The sequence below is a fragment of the Macrobrachium nipponense genome, chromosome 5 (assembly GCF_015104395.2).
Source record: "Macrobrachium nipponense isolate FS-2020 chromosome 5, ASM1510439v2, whole genome shotgun sequence".
Classification (NCBI taxonomy): domain Eukaryota; kingdom Metazoa; phylum Arthropoda; class Malacostraca; order Decapoda; family Palaemonidae; genus Macrobrachium; species Macrobrachium nipponense.
In genome coordinates this window covers 112,051,345-112,074,760 of record NC_061107.1, presented here as the reverse complement: position 1 = coordinate 112,074,760, position 23,416 = coordinate 112,051,345, and the positions used below count along the sequence as shown (strand labels likewise).

General features: G+C 40.2%; 1 protein-coding gene across 1 annotated transcript in view; it reads left to right on the top strand.

The window, feature by feature from the left end:
* The window catches only part of LOC135215599 (Golgi reassembly-stacking protein 2-like), a 101,185-nt gene extending 78,248 nt beyond the window's left edge, over positions 1-22,937 (top strand). The window contains exons 3-4 of the mRNA XM_064250489.1: positions 15,814-16,017; positions 22,701-22,937. Of these exons, the coding sequence (XP_064106559.1) occupies positions 15,814-16,017; positions 22,701-22,922 (426 nt within the window). The 3' untranslated portion in view covers positions 22,923-22,937. The remainder of the gene's footprint in view (positions 1-15,813; positions 16,018-22,700) is intronic.
* The last annotated feature ends 479 nt before the right edge of the window (positions 22,938-23,416 follow it).

The following is a 23,416-nucleotide window of genomic DNA, read 5'->3' as shown; positions in this document are numbered from 1 at the left end:
TTTAGCACTCATAAATATTCCTAATGCACTCAATTGCGGTGTTTGTTTTTAGTGTTATTACTTCTATATAACGTGTCAAGGAACTATTAACACTAAGAAGTGTTTATTCCCTCTGTCAGACTCGTAATTCTGTTAATAATTCTAAGTATATACTTTCAAGGATTGATTTGGCACAGGATAGGCCCTTAACTGACAGGTGTCTTAGTGTGTCCCTTGTTTTCATGACACGTGTTACAATCAGTTATGTGCTTTTATATCTGTAAGCATTGTAGGCCAGTAAATAAAAACAGTGATTTGGCTTTCTGTGACATAGTAGGGAACCCTGGATGACGGAATGCAACCAGTTTATGACGATTGGTATGATAGAGATTATTACTACTACCTGGTCGTTAGTCATCTGCTGTGTTCTTCGGGTTTTCCTCGTCACGGACCTACATATAATACTACATTTGATTACATAATTCTGATACACATACTTTAAATATACTTTTGCTTTAGGGTTTCTGCTCGAAGTGTTTATTGTTTGCTTAGCCGCTGACCCTGTTTTCGTTCGAAGTGTTTATTGTTTGGTGTTTATTGCTGCTGACTCTGTTTCCGTTCGAAGTGTTTATTGTTTGCTTATCGCTGTTGACTCTTGCTTCGTTCAGTTTGTAACAGTTCTGCGCTCCGACCCAGATATTCAATGCTCGCGATCTCTTGGGTTAAGGAATTTTCTTGTTTAGATACGGTTTTAACAATAGGCACGGATGTTTCTATATCTTTTAGTCCAATTAATGGCTCTTTGCAGTATGGTGCGGGATAATGCGTCAGCTATGATATTTGCTTTCCCAGGTAGATATCTTATCTTGGCTCCAAAGACCTGAATAATCATTTGTCACCGAGTTCCTTTTGGACTGTGATTAAAGCCTTTGAAAAACTCGGTAAATGACTCATGGTCAGTAAGGATTTTATCAGTATAGCCATAGATTATGAACTTAAAATATACTAGTGAGTTAAAGATACCTAGCCCTTCCTTGCCTATTACTGTATATTTACTTTCAGAGGGCTTTAGTTTACATGAATAAAAAGCTATAGGAAAGAACTGTTTATCATATTGCTGAAGCAGTATCCCTCTTACCCCTTGGTCTGAGGCGTCTGTTGCAATAAAAAAAATTCCTTATTTAAATCAGGGATTTTTAAGTTAGGTAAGCTGCATTATTCCGCTTTTAAGATATTGAACGCCTGTTGATGCTTTTTAGACCATAATAAATCTACACTCTTCTTCGTAAGATCTGTTAAAGGAGCTGTCATGATTGAAGAGTTACATATTTGCATACGATTGTAATACCCACTACAGCGCAAAAGTGCTGTATCCCCTTTTTACGTTAATAGGTACCGGAAGTTATGAATAGCCGACACCTTACCATGGACTACTTTAAGACCTTGACTAGACACATAAAACCTAGATAAACATGTTCGGTTTTTAAAAACTCACATTTAGATACTTTACTCTGAGATTATTTGTCTTTGTCTCTGTAGCACTAGCTATTTTAGGGTTTTTATGTGTAATGTACTTCTAAGGTATTTAGAAAAGATTATAAGACCAACCATATAAGCATGTAGGGTATCCCCTAAAAAGTCTCCAAACACTATATTGTAATTGGGGCGCAACGTAAGCCGGAGGCATACGTAAAAATTTATAATGTCCCCTGTGTGTGCTGAAAACGGTGTATGAGGTACAATCACTTAGGTAATGGTATCTGGTAAAAGCCTTTAAGTAATTCCAAGCTGGTGAAAAATTTATTCTAACCTAATAGAGATAAGATGTCGTCGGTACATGGCACGGGAAACTATCGGGAGTCGTTTCCTTGTTTAAGCGACAGAAATCTACGCAGATACGCCAAGTCCGATCTTTTATGGCATGACGTTTGAGGGAAAAAAATTTATATGGGCTATTGATTTCCTAATGGCTCCTATTACTAACATTTTTCAACTTCGTCATTTATCTCTATTTTGAAATTTCATTGGGGTTCTACACGAAGGTACGTATATAGCTTTATGTTTGTTCTTAGACCGTATTTTGTTTTCAATGACATCCGTTTTTCTCCCAGAGATCACTCGCTAGTGGAGAAACTTCCTGGTATTCAGGTAAAAGATAAAAAAAAATTCTGCTGAATCACCTCTGCTTGAATGACTTTACGGATATTACTTTAGATTAGATTATCAGAGAGATTCATCTACGACTGGTTGGGCGGGATTAAAAATTAGCAACAATAAAAAAATGCGATATTTATAACTTCCGTATCCACGATATGTATACGTTTGTGGATCACTAGATTAACTTGTTGCTGTGTCAACCGTGTCTAGGGCTTTGTTCGCGGAAATCGTTATATTTCAGAGTGTCGGGAAGGATTAAAATTTCATTTCCCAGCAAAGTCTTTTTACACGCACTAAGACATTCGAGGGTGCATGCCTGTTCTCGAGATTTGCGTGCAAAGTGCGACTGCGGTTGTGGGAGAATTCTGTTGGGTCATTTGAACAATGTTACGATTTATGAGACAAATGTATAGTTCCTTTATATAAGTTATTATTTGATTAACTGTCTCATTTTTGTTCAAAACGGATTTTAACATGTTTGAAGGTTTATAGGATTTCCCTTGATAAACACGCCTTATTTTGCAGGATGTAAGATAATATTTTGTATACCCACCCCAGATGAATCTTACAATTACACTAGATACAGATCAATGTTTTTTATAACTATAGAGGTATCTGTAAACGCTCGCTTATCCGGACTTCTCATTAGGGAAGTTCGAACAACAGACGGTGAGTCCGTAAATACAGGATATTACGTGTACTAAAGGAAATAAACAAGATATTCTAATTTTTACGGCGCGTACATTTGGGGGCTTTAATCCACCAGTATTTATTATAAACCTAATGTATTAAAATTAAACGAAAAACCTGCTCTGATTACTTTATACGGTCGTGTGTTTTTATAGGAAAAAATCCTTTTTAATTCAAAAAGATATTGGCATGTATGAACCAACATCGCTTTTCCCCACTCTGCTAGAGTCGCTTATTGTGTGGAATTTGCTATACATTGAACACTCGGCAGTTTTGACTGACCTTGACCGCTTGACTAGGTGACACAGTCACTGAGTTTGCTTGTTTGATTCTGAACGGGCTACTGTTTCTATTTCTTTTTGTAATAATTAGGATCCTTCTCTTTATTACCATCAGCAACGTATTGTGTGTTTTTAGCATTATGTTGCTGGTTACGTATAAAGCAACGAATGACGAACTATTAGGAACTGAGCGATTACTAATAAGACAAGTTATCACTACTGCATTCCATATTAACTGTTTGTACTTCATTCTTTGCTAAAATTTGAAATAGTGAGGGATCCTGGTCAGCGCATTTAGCCTGATGAAAGTTCTTTACAGACATGTTATTCCTTGCAATCCAGCCATATTTTTAAAGTTAAGTTGAGTCATTGAGGTTCGATATTTTATATAACTCAAAAACTCAAGGCTAAAACTGCGATCGGGACTTGCAAAGGAGCATTTATTGTCATGACCCGAAATAGTGTTACCTCTAATTTATATAGATTTGTACGGGTGTTCCACTTGTTTTTTGTGTGTTTTCTAATCACTACGGTGCTTAACGACCCTATCCATGCATCTGTATAAATACAGACGTCCACTGCGTAAACGTATATTCACTGTTTAATATGATTTGTTACGTAAGGGATTAATAATCACCCAAAATGATAAAATTAACATAGTACTATATGATTATGATATTTCAGTAGAACTTCTGGAAACAGACACTCAAAGATAAAAACTCGCAGTAGCGAAATCTCAATGATGTAGATAATTTCTGTAAAAAAAGTAAGATTAAGAATGTCTCGTAACTTCAGCCACAGGAATAACGAAATTCGACCTGCAAAGGAAACACTCAAAGTTACTCCAAATGAATAAAAAATTGTACTTAGCTTGCTTTTGTGGGAAGTCACGGTGTTCCGATAACGACACACGGCCTTGGTCCTCCTTCTCTATTTAGCGGATGACCTGGTTTGGCTTCAGTTTCCCCCCGTGCGCGTTGTTTCGATGATTCGAGCCCTTGAAAGATCCGATGCTGCAGATGCGTTCGGTTTGTTTCTTGCAGTGCCGGAAACGCTCACTAACGATGTTTTCTTGAATGATTCTAATGAGAGACGAAGCTTCCGTTGCCGTAGGAAAAGGACACGTCGGTTTTGTTTCTTGAAGTTATTCACTAAACGATGATACTAAGTTGCTTGACGAATCTTGTTGTTTTCTGAAGTCGCTCACTAACGATGATACTAGGTTGCTTGAAGAATCTGCTGCTTTCGTCGTCGTTGACTTCATGATTTATTATTCTGTTTTATCTTCGGAGAAGTTGTAGAGTTCTTCTGGTCCACTGCCACCAATATTAGGGCTTGTGCCTTGTATGATAAGGCGCCCTATGAGGTAATGTTAGACTTGCGATAATCTTAAGCTAAGTCGGTTGGTATTGCACTTCCATCTTCAATGGAGTGTCTGGGGTTTTGTAGATCACTTACGAAGTCGGTATTATCTTGTTGGTTATTACGACGATGTGTTAAACTCATGGTTCGGTGAGGAGGTTCTTGTAGAAAACACGAAGTATAAAAATAGATATATTCTTCTGAAGTTTTACATGATGAAGATCAGGTATGATTGTACAAGTCTTCTAATAACGATAGCTTGATCGCTTCTGCCAATGATGATGGCTACTTCTGTTCTCTCTACATGATAAAGCTTAGGTAAAGAGATACAGGTCTTCTAATGACGATAGCTAACTCTGTTCTGCCTGTCTACCATCTCTGTTACAAGTTATGAAGGAACAGACAGTAGTTCGAACATATGAACATACTATCAGATGACATAGTTACATACAAACACACAATCAAATGAGACACGCTACAGATCACGTAGGCGGTAGTTGTCTCAAGCAGGGAGCTTGGACTAATGTTTATAAACAATTGAATGACTACAGGTGACGGCATGTTATCTTAGCCTACTTTTATTGTATACGTCATCTTTAGCGTCTCTAGTCTGATCACATTCCTGCAAGCAATCTGGTTGACCTCTTTAGTTTTAGACTTTTATATATATGGACTAACATTCCATATTTTTATTATGTAAACACTTACACACCCAGCCTCCCCGCAGGAGACAGGTGGAAGAGAAGAATTCTGATTAGAAAACGGGAATGGTTCCTAGTCCTGCCACCCAGGGCAGGGCGGTAGATCACCTGACCTACCGGTAGCGTGTGCCGCGAAATTTGAAATTCTGTCGGGGACGACGGAGTCTATAGCTAAGTATATATCTGTCAGGTAAGTATGTATAAAACTTTATTGTAACATGACAATATCATATTTCCTCTTATTCTTAACGGACGTTAAACATTTAGCGCCTTCAACTTTTAGGGGATACAGAGCGATGCTGGCTTCAGTTTTTAAACACAGAGGACTAGACCTATCCACGAATAGTGATCTTCCTGATCTAATTAAGTTGTTTGAGACTTCCAAATCGTCAAAGGACTCGATAGCATGGAATCTCGATATAGTTCTTAAACGGCTTTCCGGTCCTCCCTTTGAGCCACTACTTTCTTCGTCTATGAGGAATCTTAACAAAAAGACATTATTTTTAGTTACATTAGCATCAGCTAGACGGGTTAGCGAGCTACTGCGATGGACAAAAAGGTGGGATTTTCTCAAGGCAACGCAGTTTGCCCCATGGAGCTAAATTTTCTCACAAAAAACGAGAACCCTTCTAATCCTTGGCCACGTAACTTTGTTCTCAAAAACCTGACAGACTTGATAGGCCAGGAAGAAGAAGAAAGGCTCTTATGTCCCGTGTGGGTATTAAGACATTACCTCCGCAGAACGGAGAAAATTAGATGTCAGTTGAATCGTTTGTGGTGCTCTGTTAAAAATCCCTCTCGTCCTCTCTTGATAAATGCTATCTCCTTTTTTCTGAGAGAATTAATTGTCGAAGCACACTCTCAAGCTAACGACACAGTATTTCCTTTACTGAGAGTGAAAGCACACGAAGTTTGAGCGGTAGCAACTTCCCTCATTTTTCGACACAGCTTGTCGCTATCCGCTATCCTCCAAAGTACCTTTTGGAGGTCTAAATCTGTGTTCGCTACACATTACTTGAAAGAAATTGAGACACTGTTAGAAGATTGTAAGTCTCTCGGTCCACTTACGGTAGCTGGCGTGGTGTTGAGAGAAACGTCATAGGGGGTTGCTCCCTCTGTTAGGCCGGCCACACACGTGTAGTTTCAACTGACAGTTATAACTGTCAGTTGAAACTGCACGTGTGTGGCTGGCCTTAGCCTATGTTTCGCCTTGTATCAAGGTTGACAAATTAACCCTTAAACACCGAAGCAGTATTTTAAAAATCGTCTCCCGTATGCCGGCGGCGTTCACGAGTGAGCACCGAAGCAAAAATTTTTTATTTTTTAAATCGCACCAATCTTAGTTTTCAAGATTAAGAGTTCATTTTTGGCTCCTTTTTTGTCATTTCCTGAAGTTTAGTATGCAACCATCAGAAATGAAAAAAAATATATACAAATATTGGGATATATGCCAGCGCAAAAAAAAAATTTCACATATTTGTATACAAATCGCGTTGTGAGCAAAAGGGTTAAAGCTAATGACTTAATTTTTTATCGTTGTATTGTACACTAAATTGTGATCATTTAGTATATAACACATTGTAAAATGATCAAGGCAATTCAGAGAAAATATTATCACAAAATGATGTATGAATTCATAACGCACGGACGTTAAAAAAATCTGTTTTCAAAAATCCACCATAAATCGAAATATTGTGCTATAAACTTCCCGTTTGTTACAAAATGAAGGAATTGATTGAATATTACTAGACTGTAAGTTTTGTAGCTTACAATTGCAGTTTTCGATCATTTCGGTCTAGTTAAAGTTGACCGAAGGACAAATTTTTTCTATTTATCGTTATTTATATGAAAATATTTCAAAACTGATAAAAGCTACAATCATGGGTTGTTTTTTTGCTGTGTTCTACATGAAATTGCGCAAATTTTCATATTTAAAACTTTATGTAACAACTAATTTAAAATGGGGCAAACATTACGACAATCAGACAAAAAAATTTATGATATTTTCGGAAGAGTTACCGTGCGGACGTTAGGAAAAAGTTTATTTCATAAATTCACCATAAATCAAAATATTCGGCTAGAGACTTCCAATTTGTTGCAAAATAAAGGTAAATGATTGAATATTACTAGAATGTAAAAGTTGACCGAAGGTTGAAATTTTGGCACTTATTTTTATTTATATGAAAATATTTCAAAACTGATAAAAGCTACAACCATGGGTTGTTTTTTGTTGTACTCTACATGAAATTGCACACATTTTCATATATAAAACTTTATGTAATGGCTAATTTAAAATGGTGTAAACATTACGACAATCGGATGAAAAAAAATCTGATTTTTTTCGGAAGAGTTACCGTGCGGATGTAAGGAAAATGTTTTTTTTTTTTTTTTTTTTTTTTCATAAAATCACCATAAATCAAAATATTGTGCTAGAGACTTCCAACTTGTTGTAAAATGAAGGTAAATGATTCAATATTACCAGAATATAAGGGTTTTAGCTTACAATTGTGTTTTTCAACCATTTCGGTACAGCCAAAGTTGACCGAAGTTTGAAATTTTGGCACATCGTTATTTATATAAAAATATTTCAAAACTGATAAAAGCTATAACCATGAGTTGTTTTTTGTTGTATTCTTCATGAAATTGCGCACATTTTCATATATAATACTCTATGTAACTGCTAATATAAAATGGTGCAAAAATTATGTCAAAGTGACGAAATAATTTCTGAGATGTGTCGCTGATGCTTTTTAGTGCGAGAAGAAAGAAATTCGCTCTTGCGGGCCTGGGTAACGATTGTAAACAAAACAACGCCTTGATCCATGAGCTCTCAGCATCACCCAAGGTGCGTGATTCAAAAGTTTTCGCCTAGTAGGCCTATATTTATTTTTCCGCGAATTTTTAAAAACTTTTTTGTTGACGTACCATACGTCCAATCGGCACCCGACGACAATTTTCGTCGACGTTTAATACGTCCAATTGGCGTTAAAGGGTTAAAGGGAAGTCTGGGGGTACATTGTACCTGGAGTACTCATCAGTCAATTTAGTTTTAGTTTTGGTGGGTAAAGATTTTTATTTTGGTGTAGGTGACAGTTGTGTTTTCATGTTAGTTATGTCTGGTCTTAGCCCAGGGTAAGGGCAGTATTGTGTTGTATCTTCGTTGAATCAGTGGTGAACACCATGACTACGAAGATCTTCCACTCCATGTAGAGGCACCCATTGGTCATACTCCAAGCCCTCTACTACGTAAGATGAGCACCGACCACAGGCAGTATTCTCCTGCAGTAGCTCTCATACAAGGTAAGGTACAGCAGGCACTAACAGTGCTTTTGGGTCTTTTTTTTCAAGAATCATATGTTATTTTTGAATTGAGCATTACATCCACAGCCCCCATCCTTGCAGTGGGTAATCAGCTGTATAATTGTTCGGTAAGAGACTGCAATAAAAATGGAATTTTCATTATAAAATAAAATTTTATTGCATACCTACCGAACAATTATTAATCAAAGCCCTTCCTCCTCCCCACAGGTGGATTGCTGGGCAGAACAAATTGGTGTTACCTGGGCAGTTGTACCTGTAGCTCCCTTAAGTGGAGGGAGATGATGTCACCTACATCAGCGATGGCGGCATTACCGCGGAAGTTTTGAATCTATTGTCTGCCATTCGTAGGGAACCTACAGCTGTGTAATTGTTTGGTAAGTATGCAATAAAATATTTTGTAATGAAAATTCCATTTTTGCATGTATGGAACTTACCCAGTAATTATATAGCTAAGAGCTTTCTACCTACAGCAGCCTAACAATTGAAAATTTACGCTAGTGCTAATTCCAGTTACTGTGTGATTAGAATGCCCCCCCACTACCGGGGAGCACATCTAGTTATGCAACACCTTGGCAGAGCTTCAATTAGTTTCCTGTCGGCTCCCTGTCAACGTCGGTGGTTTTAGGTAACCTTTTTTCCAACGAATTGTATTGATGAATTCGGAGTTCTCTGTGAAGTGTTCTGGGTTGTTTTTTGCATTGGCGCATTTTCAGTATGTCAGATTAGAACTAGCACAACTAGTGTTAGGTTTTGTGTAGATGGTTGTAAGACCAGCTTAGCAAAATCTTGCTATGATTCACATACCAGATGTAGTAAATGTAGAGGCCAAGAGTGCAAGAAAGAGAATACTTATGCTGAATGTTGTGATTGGGAGGACAAGAAATGGAAAATCTTTAGGTCCCATCAGGACAAAATGGATAAGGACAGAAAGAGGAAAACAGCTGTTAGGGCAGAAAATAGATGTAGTTTAGATAATGTTCAGGCTGCTAAATTGGTAGAAGATAACATGATTGTTTCACCTGTAATTCATGTTTATTCTCCAATTGTTTCTCCTGCTCCTGTCACTAACTCATATTCCAGTTTCACTTGCTTCTGACCCCAACACCATGACTAGCCTCGAGTCAAAATTCGATAAGACTTTAGAATTTTTAGCAAGTGCAGTGACGGAACTTGGAGTTTCTGTCAAAGCCTTGATGGAAAAAGACACTCAAAGTGTTAGTGAAGTGCATAATGATTGTGTAGAAGAGGTCGCTGTCCAACCCCCCGGTGATCCTAGATGAAGGTCACTGTCACGCTCCCCTGTACTGGAGAGGAGACATACCAGAGGTCAAATAGAGGCTGATGGGGTTTGTCCCCTCAGTTGAACCTGCTGGTGATTCCCAGATGTCGACAGAGTGCCGCTGGAAAGGCGTTTCATTCGGTGTACATGATCTGTTGTCGGAGTCGGACAGCTCGACTCCCAACAAGAGTGTTTGTGAGCAATTTCAAGATGTGTAGCCCTCAACCTTTGTGCAGCTATGCAGTATCACCACCTGCTTCGTCGGCTCCCCGGTCCCAATCCGCTTGTGATAGTCCGGAATCTTCCCCGGTATGGAGCGACAGTATGTTTCGACCAAGCGTAAGACAGATATACTTCCAAGTGAGTTTCTTCAGACAAGGCCATTAGCATCTCTCGTCTTGTTTTGCATCTTGAAGAAGAGGGATTTATGGTGTTCCTTTACTACTAAAGTAACCACAGCACAGAAGTTGGCCTTGCTTTTTGCCCCATTGGATAAGAAGCACCTTTTCCCAGAAGAGTTAATACATCAGATTTTGTTGCCTGTTCAGAAGAAATCGACTAACGGTCTGTTGGCGCAATCGTTGAAGCATTCTAGGGAGCGTCAAGTTAACACAATAGGTCTTTCTCTCCTCTTCAAACCTAAGAGTTTCATGGACCAAGACAGAGAGACCAACAAGACCTCGTACTAACCTACGACCTCCAACCAGGTCTATCAAGAAAATGACCTACAAGACAGCAAGTAAGAAGTGAGGAGCTTGTCCTTCGCACGCCTGTAGGAACCAGGTTGGGCCTATTTTGGAGGGAATGGAATTTTAGAGAAGCAGAACCTTGGGTAGTCAAGGTTTTACAGCAGGGGTATGTCATTTCCTTCAAAGAAAGCCCACCTGTGGTCAGTTCGCTGATAACATTACTGGCCTACTCGGCAAAATCAGAAAAATTTGTGGCTCTCTCTTGAGGTAGAATCACTGCTTTGCAAGAGAGCAGTAGAAGTAGTGGAAGATCAAAGCTCAGAATGGTTTTACAACAGACTCTTCGTGGTCTCCAAAACATTGGGCGGCTGGAGACCAGTCTTAGATGTGAGCGCTTTGAATCAGTTCGTTCTCAAAACTAAATTTCACATGGAGGCCAGTCAGTCGATCATGTCCTCCATACATCAAGGGGACTGGATGGTATCCCTGGACATGAAGGATGCATATTTCCACATCCCTATTCATCCGGATTACAGAAAGTTTCTCCGGTTTGTTTTTCAAGGAAAGGTTCTCCAATTTCGGGCGCTATGCTTTGGCCTGTCAACTGCCCTACAGGTCTTTACTCACTTACTGGCTTCACTGACGAAGTCACTTCATCTGTTAGGAGTGAACATCTCTTTTTATCTCAAAGACTGGCTGCTCAGAGCTCAGTAAAAGATCTCTCTACAATGCTGCTCCTTACAAAGAAACTAGGAATTTTGATGAACATACAGAAATCTCAGATAATTCCCAGTCAGTGGATTCTATATTTGGGAATGATTCTGGATGCTTAGAATTTTTGAGTTTTTCTCTCCCCCAAAACGATTAAACGCTTGTCTCCTTTGCGTCTGACGTTTTCTGTCCCTTCAGGAATGCTCAGCGGTTCAATGGAACACTAGCCTCAGTCGAAAAGTTTGTGAAACTAGCGAGACTCCACATGAGGTCACTTCAATTTTTTCTCAAAGCAAATTGGAGCAAGAAAACTGCTCAAGACACTTTTGTGTTCCCGATAACGGCACAAACTAAGAAGGATATTCTATGGTGGTTGTCAGAAGAAAGACTTCAAGAAGGGAAGTCTCTTCTTCCGTTGAACCCAGACCTAGACTTGTATTCCGATGCCTCAAATCTAGGTTGGAGAGCTCGTATGGGGAACAAGGAAGTATTTGAAACTTGGCTGGAGGAGTTCAGAAGTTCACACATCAATGTAAAGGAATTAAGAGTGATGTTTCTAGGTTTGTAAGCTTTTTCTCCACTAGTGCAAGGGAAAACAGTGACTATACATTCCGACAATTCAACGGCTCTGTCGTATATCAAGAAACAAGGGGGAATGCATTCCTTTTCCCTTTTTCAAGTGGCTCAAGAACTGCTGGTGTGGGCAGACAAGAATCAGGTGTCGTTGCTGACTCGCTTCATTCAAGGGAAAATTAATGTCTTAGTGGATGGATTGAGCCGAAAGAATCAGGTCCTCCCAACAGAGTGGACCTTAGATCAAAGAGTATGAAAGGACCTTTAGAAACTATGGAGTTGTCCTTCAGTAGACCTCTTTGTGACTTCAAAGAACCACAGGCTTCCAAGATTCTGTTTGCCGGTCCCGGACCCTCTTGCTTGGAAGACAGATGCGATGCTGCTAGATTGGACGAGTCTGGACGTCTATGCTTTTCCACCATTTGGAATGATCCAGGAGGTCTTAAACAAGTTAGTCTCACCAGAATGTAATAGTGACTGGTGTCCCCCTTTTGGCCAGGGAAAGAGTGGTTCCCAGACTTGATACAAAGATCAGTCGACTTCCCCAGGCTATTACCTCAAAAACAGTGTCTTCTCAGACAACCCCATTTTCAGAAGTTTCATCTAGGGTTGTCTGCTCTGGCTCTGACAGGGTACAGACTGTCAAGCGCCTCATCAGATTGAAAGGTTTTTTGAAAGCTGCTTCAAAAGCCATCGCCCAATGCAGACGCCCTTCATCCAACAAATTATATCAATATAAGTGGTGTAACAGAACAAAAGTGTCCTCTTCTGAAACCACTATAAGTCAGATTGCTGACTTTTTTTACTTGAGAAAATCTAGGAAATTTTCGACATCTACAATCAAAGGCTATAGAACTATGCTTAGTTCAGTCTTTAAGCACAGAGGACTGGATGTGTCTTCAAAACAGGATTTAAGTAACCTTATTAAATCTATTGACGTCACAAAACAAGTAAGATATGATACCATTTCAAGGAATTTAGATGTGGTATTGAAGTAGATTTTAGGACCAACTTTTCTACCCATCCAGTCATCCCCTCTTAGGGACCTAACAAGGAAAACAATGTTATTAGTGGCCCTAGCCACAGCAAAGCGGGTTAGCGAAATCCGAGCAATAGATAAAAGGGTCAGATTTTCACAAGGAGACGCAGTATGTTTCTTCTCTGGGTTTTCTGGCAAAGAATGAGGACCCATCAAATCTGTGGCCGCGAGCATTCACTATTAAGAATTTGACGGATATTCTCAGACCTAATGAAGACAAAAGGTGGTTGTGTCCAGTCAGGGCCCAAAAATATTACCTGCAAAGAATAGAAAAGGTTAGAGGGTCTTTGGATCTCTTTTGGTGTTGAGTCAGGAATCCGTCTCGGCCTCTCTTCAAGAATGCTTTATAATTTTTTTCCAGAGATGTATTTCAGAAACCCATGCTAAAATTCAAGAGGACAATTTGGTCTCTTTGAAAGTCAAGGCTCATGAAGTGAGAGCAGTGGCGATGTCCCTCACATTCAGACATGACATGTCACTGAACAAAATTGTGCAAGCAACGTTCAGGAAGTGTAAATCAGTATTTGCCTCACACTACCTAAAGAATGTAGAAACTGTATCCAAGAACTATAATACTTTAGGACCGATTTCATTGGCTGGTATGGTGTTGGGAGAGGAGGCATAGGGAATCTACTTTCCCTTTGCTTATTTTTGCTTTGAATAAGGTACGATGTTTGTTGGGAAGCCTGGATGCACATTTGTGGCTAGAGTGCCCACCAGTTCCTTTTTAATGGTTGGGTTGTGACAATTTTTTATGGTTATTGTGTGGTGTACCGTTGTTTTGTTTCATTGGATTCTAGTCTTCGCCCAAGGCAAGGGCAACCTTTTTAGCTTTGTGAGACACGATTATACTTCCTGACTCCAAAGCTCCCACTTATGTAAAGGCGACTCTGGGCTAGACAACCACATACTCTACGGGTCAAGTGGAGCACCGGCCAGAGGCAGTAATTATCTGCAGTGCTCACTTGCCAGGTAAGGAAACAACAAGCATAATATCATATGTTGGCATTTTTTATTTCAGTTTCATTACACTCTATGTAATGTATTGAGATAGAGTTTGTCCATGATTTCCACTCCCCGTTAAATGTGTAATCGACTATATATAATTACTGGATATGTCTCATGTACAAAAATATTTTTTATAATAAAATAAGTTTTTGTATATACTTACCCAGTAATTATAGGATCAGAGCCACCCACCTCCCCTTGCATGGACTTTAGAGCAGAAAACGAATTGAAGCTCTCTGCCAGGTTGTTACCTACATATACTCCTCCCCAGTAGTGGGCGGGGGCATTTTAACCACACCGTAACCAGAACTAGTGCTACCGTAAATTTTCAATTGTTAGGCTGTTGTAGGTAGTAAGCTCTTAGTTACATAATTACTGGGTAAGTATATATAAAACCTTATTTTATTATAGAAATATCATTTTTCACAGTAGTAGTACACTCTTCCAGTTCAGTCATTAACCAAGATCATAAAGCTTCAAGTTCTGCATAAAGGGCTATAGAGAGATGAAAGAAAGGGAAGACCATCATTTCAAGAACAGATATCCCCCTCCCCTCCAAGATCTCTTAAAGCGACCCTGTTTTCCCAACAGATTTGGTTCAAGATGAAAACAACATGGTCTTTATGTATTAGATCCCATCAGAGAGGGTAACATTATGCTTTCTGTCTCTGAAGGACACATTCTTTCAGGTACCTGTCCTTCATTCCTTCAGGAAGTACCTCAGCTTTGTCTGTAATGAGACTGTTTACCAGTTTAAAGCCCTGTTTGCTTTGGATTAGTGACAAACTGCCAGGTGTCCACACAAGTGATTTTGCTGGTGTCGGCCTCTAAACAATAATCTTTCTCTGTTTGAATTACCTTAAATTCATTTGTCAATCTTTCTCTGTTTGAATTACCTTAAATTCATTTGTCAATCTTTCTCTGTTTGAATTACCTTAAATTCATTTGTCAATCTTTCTCTGTCAATCTTTCTCTGTTTGAATTACCTTAAATTCATTTGTCATCTGCATTATTAATAATTTGAAGTACAAATTCAGTAGCATAGGTTGTAGAATCCACAAATCCAGTGCAAATGATTTGAGGGATGCTTTACTCGACTAATTAAAGGGGGCCGCTAGTCACTTTGGGGTAAAACAATTATAAAACAGAAACTATTGCTGATTAAGGGTTGGAAATTCATACTATATAAACACTGCAAGGTATTATTATTTTTGTAAGAATTTAAATGTCCTGAGTTGTGACATACAGTCATGATGTCATTGTGTTGTAGTATTTACTATTTTGTTGTAGCAGCCTCAGTATTTAGTTAAACTTTTTTTCTGTGAATAGCTGGAAAGTGTCTAAATGCTTCATCATAAAAAGTTTTCCTCAATTATCTAAATGCTGTATAGTATGGCCATGTTACAGTAATGCAAGCCCGAGTTACATCATTAAATATTCAATTATAAAGCATTTTTGATAATTTTTTTTTACATTTGGAAATATCCGGGTGTGACCATTCAGTTTCCTAAGAAGTATCAACAGAATGCCAAAATTTCAATAAAATAGAGCACAAATTGGATTTTCTATGAATATATGATTGTGCAAAAATAGTGGAGTTTCATTTCCTGAGCAACTGCCTTTATTTTTACAGTCATCAATATAACAACCAGTGTTGCAAGAAAAGCTGGTTCCATATTGTGATCACTTATTTTTATTGGATAAAATGAGCTTTATGACTGAGTAAATAGGGACAGTTTTTGCTGCGCAGCAGGCTGGCAGCACCTTACAACCTTGGTGCCCTTTGTGGCCCCAAAAGGACTTAGATTTTTTTTTAAATTTGGATTTTTTTTTATACCCCAAAGTAGCTAGTCCCCACTTAATGTGCAGTGATGTCTTTGAGTCCTACGGATAGTGAAAAGTGCTAAAATTTGTAGAGATTGCTTCTTGGTTCTGCATATAAGGTTTATTACATATATTTCTTATTTTGATTATCTCTATGAAAATACTTTATTTATATTTAAAGTAATTGTTTCATTTTCAGGATCAGGATAATGACACATTAAAGGAACTATTGAAGAGTAACATTGAAAAAGAACTCAAGATGACTGTGTACAGTAGTAAGACTCAGACGATCCGAACTGTTAACATCACCCCATCCAACCTCTGGGGTGGCCAAGGGTTACTCGGAGTTTCCATCCGATTTTGCTCTTTTGAAGGAGCAAATGAAAATGTTTGGCATATACTGGTGAGGATATGATGTACTTTACTATTGATAAATAATGATTGAAAACCAAAATGTCTTGTGAAAAAAGAAAGTTTACTCATTCTTACCATAGTCTAACAGTTGATATAAACCAACATAATAAGTTTTCAGTAGAGTCCTATAATTTCAAGAAGGTAATTGTTAAACCAATAATATTAATTTGTGAATATTATGATTTTAAAATTTATTATGTTCAGTAAATGACAGGCATTTGTGTTAGATCACTTTGAATATATACAGTTGACCCCCGCTATTTGCAGACTTGTGATTCGCAGACTTGCTTATTCATAGATTTTTCTATGGACCTTATAGACCCATTATTCGGCTATACAGGTAGTCTCTGGTTTATGACAGTGGTTCTATTATGATGCTGCATCTTAAGCAAAAAAAAAAGATATCTCAGAGAGAGAAAGAAAAAAAAATACTACTCACCCCAACTGTTAGTGCAAGCTAAGCCCTTTATTACAAGATCTGGTGTTGGTTACAATCCCACCCTTCCAGCCAATAGCATAGTTGTCAAGGAATAAGAGGGGTTGGTTGCGAGCTTTTATGGGCTGCTTTCAGTCCTCCAGCAATAGCGGTGTTTCATTGAGAAAGGGGGTTGCTACGCAGCTCTGTTATTGGCTACTTCCAATCACGCTCATAAAAGGATAATATGCAGTGCACGGAAATAAATAGAGGAGAAGAGGAAAGAGGGAGGGAAAAAAAAAAAAAAAAAAAAAGGGGAAAGGAAGAGAAAAAGGGAGAAGAGAGAGAGAGAGAGAGAGAGAGAGAGAGAGAGAGAGAGAGAGTATTGATACCTTTCTGTGGTTATCTTAATATTAATATTTGAATCATAAAGATGTATTTAGTCATGAAAATAAGATTAAAAATCTGTAATTAGTGACTATTGCTCTACAAATGTAAATCTTAGTTCTTCTGTTTAGATTGGCATCCAAAAAACCATCGAAAATTGTAAGAAAACTTTACTTTTATTCCGTTGAGTGTCATGAAAAGAATGTGTCTTTCACATATATTGAGTTTTTCATGAGGTAATATCTACATTTTTAACATTATGTTGTTTTGGATCCATATTTCTTGTGTTTGGGTTGGCGTCATCCAAAAAACCGTTGCAGTCTTAAGAAAATCTTACTTTTAATTCTTTGGGTGTCTTGAAAACATATCATCCATTTTTATCAAGTTTTTCACCAAAAAATACTCTAGATATTGACAATTCCACCATTTTGGATGCATATTTCTTCCATTCGAATCAGCATGGGCTGGTGTTGTCTGAAAAACAGAAGAAAACCTTAGTTTTACTCATTTGGAATTTTTGAAAACAACTTACTATGCAGTTTTATTGAGTTTTTCATAAAGAAAACTGCAAATATTGACCATCTGCCTTTTTAGATGCATATTGCTTACTTTCGGATCAGCATCTTCTGACTGGCGTCATCATAAATACTGTCATAAATCATAAGAAAGCCATAGTTTTAATCCTTTGGGTGTCTTGAAAACAATGTTTCCTCTATTTTTATTTTGTTTTTCATAAAAAAAAACTTGAAATTTTACCATTCTGCCATTTTAGAAGCATATTTCTTCTTTCGGATCGGTGTTGTCAGTGTCTTAAGTCTGGAATAAGCTTTGTAACCTAGGAAATGATTTTTTATGAATATATTTCAAGAGCATTGTAAACTCGGAACATTGTAAGCTGAGCCTGCTGTAACCTGGAAACTGCCTGTATGCTGTTTGTTCATACTCGAACAAACCCTCGGTCTTAACAATAGGATAATTTATAGCGCCTAGCTGGATCCGGTAAAAAAGTAGATGAAAGCAAGGAATCTTGTGGTATCTGCAATGTATGCGTAGATCGGGTGAAGAGTGATCAAACGCTTAACATCTATGCCAGTCTTTCTTTACCGCCTAGGGACGAGAGTTGGGTTTTTCCTCTCGGCCTTTTTCCCGGTTTTTGTCCGTTTCGTTCCTTTAGTGTGTTTGTGTGTGTTTTTACCTTATATTGTGGCTGCTGCTGCTCCTTCTTGACGTCAGCGTTGGTGCCCCGGAATTCCTGGATTCCCGTGTTCTCGTTTCTTGGCTTCGTCAGCAATGGACCCTCACATCACTTACAGTAGGTGTCGTTCCAATTTTTGTACGATTACGAATCCTTGTACGGAATGGCGGGCATGGCCTTTGGAGCAGTGGAGGAATTTTTATGGTAAGAGGGAACGTCGGAGTCTCTACTCTTCCTTCTTGGGAGGGCTTTACTCCTACTCCTGATGTTTTGTCTTCCACAGTAGCCAACCCCCATAGTAGCGTTGCCCCATGCTTCTCCCTTTTCTTCCATTGATTCGTTGATGGAAGTTTTGGGAGGTCGCCAGGGTATTATTGGTAATGTAGCCCCCTCTTCCTTGGGAGTTTTTTTGGTTCCTGAGAAGGGTAAGGTTTTTTCATCATTCTCCTCTTCCAGAGTCGGAGGCGTCCAAAATGGCGGCGATTTGGAAGACGCTTGGGCTAGGGGGTACCCCGTCCTTTGGGGCGGGGGGGTTTGCCAGCGCATTTTGAGGAGGCTCGCACCCCCCCCCTCCCCAGTCCAGCCAGGCCATCCCCCCCCCCCCCCCCCCCCCCCCCCCCCCCCCCCCCCCTCCTGGCCTTGTCTTCACGGGTGGGAGCAGTCGGCCATCTTGTATTGCTCCGCTGGTGTCTGCCGCCGCCTTGTCTCGGAGTGATGCTGCGGCATCAGCCCTGTTGTTGTCGTCACGGGGCCCATCTTTGTGTTTTCCTCCGCCAGTGGCGTCTCTTTCCCCCTCGCTCAGAGGGGAGGTCGTGACGTCACCACCACTTGTGACATCACTCTTATCGATGATGTATCTTCCAGTCGCCTCCTCCGAGCCGCCTCTCTTAACCATGACGTCATCTCTGCCGTCCAGTTCTAAACATCTCCCTTCCTTGTCTTCGGAGCCTTCTCTGGCACATCAGTCCGCGCTCATATGCCAGGCGGTGCTTCAGAGGCTGGACTCTGTTTTAGATGTGAAGTTGGCTGCCTTTTCGGTTGGGAGGACTGGTAGGAAACGCATTGCTTCTTCCCCGCCTTCTGAGAAGAGTGTGCATAAGAAGCTGGTGCTGTCTCCCTCTCCCTCTTCCCCCTCTACGCCTTGTGGCCGTATTAGGCATTGGAAGGCTAAGGACCTTGCCCTTCCTTCGCCGCCGAGGGAGGAACAGCATGGACGTGTTCCTGAGAGTGCTGTGCTTTCGGGCAGTGTTAGTGATGTGTGTTCTGCAGGGGTTGCTTCGCCGCCTAATCTCGTACGTGCAACCACCCTATCCCCCCACCCCGTCCTTGCATATCGCATCAATCTCGAGTGCTCAAGTTTCCCCCCATCTCACGTACGTACAGCATCCACGCCCGTGTCTGTTCATGGTCGTCTGGAGTCACCTGTTGAGGTAAGTGATGTGCCTAATGTTACAGTGGGTCCGTCTCGAAGGCTGACGCTTGGTCCCAGCCCAGATAGGCTAGTAGAGATTTCAGACTGTTTGCCTACTAACCCTTCTGTGAATTTTGGTGAAGATTAGCCCACACATCCTTCTCGTCGTCAGTTGCCGGTGCCAGACCAGGAAGAAGGGGACACGCAGGAGTTTCTGTCTTCCTTTTCGAAGGTTGTTGATCTCATTCGTGTGTTCAACAATTTGGAAAGTAGGACTCAGGATCAGTCGTCTTACACTCCTTCTTGCTTGAAAGCCTTGGTAGGAGCTGCTCAGGACCCCAAATCATCTCTCCACCTGCCGTTGTCAGGGCACGTTCAGTCAGTCTTGCAGAAGGTTAATGCCTCTGTTTCTGACCGGGACGGTTCACTTTGCTCTAGAGGCTCTACCAAACTCCTACCCCCACCTCTCACAAGACATAGGAAGTACTATGCTACAAGCTCTGCATTTTTGTTGTCATGCCACCTTAACCCAGACGTCATTCGCCTGAAGCGGGTTTGACTTTGGAACAGGTGAGGTCAGTGGCTCCGTCCTTATCTCCGCAAGACGCCTTAGCCTTGGAATCTACGGCGGCCTCCATGTTGCAGACGGTTTCTTGGCTGGACCTCTGGTCTGTGGTGATTGCCAAGATAGCTTCTGACAGGTCCCCTGATGGGTTGGTGAGTGCCACCTCGCTTGCCAATCTTTTGCAATCCGGGGGCAAGGCGTTTTCTTATTTGGCTCACCTCGGTGCCAATTTATGGGCTAATCTTCCTCTGGTTAGGAGGGATGCGGCTTTGTTTAGGATGGAGAGGTCGCTCGACACCGAGTCTTTGCTGGCCTTGAGGAATGGTGACCTGTTAGAATCGCAATTTTTGTTTCCACGGACCGAATTCGACAATGCGATAGACTGACGTCGGGCTGACACCAAGGACCGTCTGGTGCACCAAGCCGTGTCTAAATCAGAGTCCTTTTCAGAGACGTTAGGAAGTCAACCTCCGCAGTTTACCAAGGCTAATAGGCGATCTACTGTGATTGGTGTCGTAAGCAGGGTTTTTCTCCACTCACGACCTCTATTCAGTGAATAGCAGACTTTTTAACCTTCCTCAGAGACGAGAAAAGTTTGTCTGTGTCTGCTATTAGAGGCTACAGGGCGGCCCTGAGTTTGGTGTTACGCCTGAAGGGCATCGACGTCTCCTCTTCCTGGGAACTTTCCCTGCTAGTTAAGGGGTTTGAGCAGTCGTCTTCTCCTAGAGAGCTCAAGCCCCAACGTGGGATGTTTCCTTGGTGCTTAAGAGCTTGACTAAGAGCCCATATGAGCCCTTGCGCCGCTCATCTGATAGGAACCTGACACTTAAGACAGTTTTCCTTTTGGCTTTGGCATCTTCCAAAATGGTAGGAGAGCTCCACGGTCTGAGTTATGAAGTGAAGCACACCAGGGGTTGGAAGTCAGTGTCCTTCAAATTTGTTCCGGAGTTCGTGGCCAAGACCCAAAATCCCTCGATGCATAATGACAGGTTCGCTTCGTTCTCCATTCCCTCACTGACTGACTTTGTGGGGGGTGATGCTCTTAAAAGGACTCGGCACCTTAGATCAGGCTGCCGCAGAATTTTTGTCAGTACAGGCCGTACGAAGAAAGAGGTGTCTAAGAATACTATCTCTTTTTGGATACGGGAAGCCATCAGACAGGCATACTTGACTCTTGATGATTCCATCGCCATGTCTGTGCAGGCTAGAGCACATGACATTAGGGGTATTGGTCCCTCTTTGGCTTTCAAAAAGAACTTGGCTGTACATAGAGTGCTGAGCGCTGGTACTTGGTTACACCAGTCCATGTTCACCTCTTTCTATCTTAAGGATGTTGCCCACAGATCTATGGACACATTTTCCCTGGGTCCTGTGGTGGCTGCCCAACACGTTGTGTAACTCATAGTTGCCCTTAACGGGGCACCTTTGTATCTTACCTAAGATGATTGTGTGGATGAAAGAATGAGTGAGTTGGCTGGCCTCCTTCTTTCTCTTGTACCTCTCCTTCTTCCTTTGGGCGGTTTAAGGAATTGACACATCATTTGCTGGACTGGTCTGATACAGGTGAGTGAGGTAGTCATACTGGTAGTGGGGTCATGCAGTATTCAATATCTTACCCACTATTTAGTAGCATAGGCTCCGCTCCTGGGCAAGGACGAGTCAGGAGTACTACAAACCCTAGTGGCCTGGTTTGTTTTTTGGACAGTCACAGTTTTTTCTTTGGTTCCTTATTCAATGGTTATCCCATATACATATCAATATACGTCACTCAGGTTCTGAGTGGTTAGATTTTAGTGTATCTAGCTTCTGAACAGGCTTCAGTCCCTCTCTAAGAACTATTTCTTTTGAGAGCTGGACTGGCGGGTAGTCCCCCAGCCGGTCTAGGATATCTTTTACCTCCCTCCAAGTATGTGTCTATCCTATTGTTAAGACCGAAGGTTTGTTCGCGTTTGAACAAATGACAAATTTTCTAAGATAATTTGTTTTCATAGCTACAAACCTGAGGTCTTAACGTTATACTGCCCGCCTCTAGCCGCCCCTCTTTTTGTTAAGTCATCCTGAGTTAGGAAGGACTGGCGTAGATGTTGCGCGTTTGACACTCTTACCCCGAACTACGCCATGCGTTGCCAAATACCACAAGATTCCTTGCTTTCATCTACTTTTTTACCGGATCCAGCTAGGCACTAGAAATTATCCTATTGTTAAGACATCAGGTTTGTAGCTTTGAAAAATACAAATTGTCTTAGAAAATTTGTCATATTTTTCACAGAGAAATATTAAAAATTTACTGTATTTTCATATTTTTGTGCCTCAATGCACTTTTTGTGGGAAAAGTATTAAAGTACTTGGGTATAAGTATTTTTAGAGGTTTTTTTTGTGTTTTAACTATCAAAATAGGCTGTTCTAAACTTTTTTAGAGGGGTTCTAAATGTTCAAGGATTTTAGGTTTTTAAGGGGGATTGTGTTACCCATCCCCTGCAAATACAGGGGTCTACTGTTATGTTATTATACTTACATAAAATGTAAGTGGAGGCATCATGAAAATTTTAAAGAAATATGTATGATAAAAAATTTGAATTACAGTATACTTGAAGATAGGTAATTCTTGATTTTAATTGTCTCATGTAAAATGTATCTGATTGACCTTTTGATAATAGTTGGCTCCTCTTGAGCTGATCCTCTATTACCTTTTATTTCAGGAAGTAGAGCCAAATTCTCCTGCAGACATAGCAGGGCTTCAGTCTCACACTGACTATATCATTGGTGCTGATTCTGTACTTCATGAAAGTGAAGATCTGTTCTCCTTGATAGAGGCTCATGAGGGTAGGCCTTTGAAACTTTACGTCTATAATGTGAAGACGGATTCCTGTCGAGAAGTCACTGTTACTCCAGATACTCAGTGGGGTGGTTCTGGAAGGTAATAGTTTTGATATTCTCATATACTACATTTGCATTGTAGATTTCTTCAGTTTCATAATGAATTATTACGAATAAATATAGTTTTACCATAAGTTGCCCTTTTTTTAGCATATTGAACTTGATTAGAAAGTACTAGGGTATAAGCATTGATGGGAGGGACTATGCCTGATCAGATGTAATATATTACAAAATCATAGGAAAGAGTAAGAACTATCCCATAGATGAGGCAACTTCTGCTTTGTTATACAAGTAAGGATTGTAGAGTTGGAGGAAAATATGAAATTACTGTAGTTTGTAGGCCACTATATATTTTTTTATCTAGTTTTGTGCACCTTTTTATTAGGAGTTGATTTTAACATGACTTAAGCTAATTTTTGTTGTCTTAATTTTATGATCTATGATGTTGAGCCATTTTTGTATGAAGGATTTTCCTTTGGTTTTGTCATTAGTTCACCAGTTATCCAACTACCCTTAAGATTGTATCCTGCTTATAAAT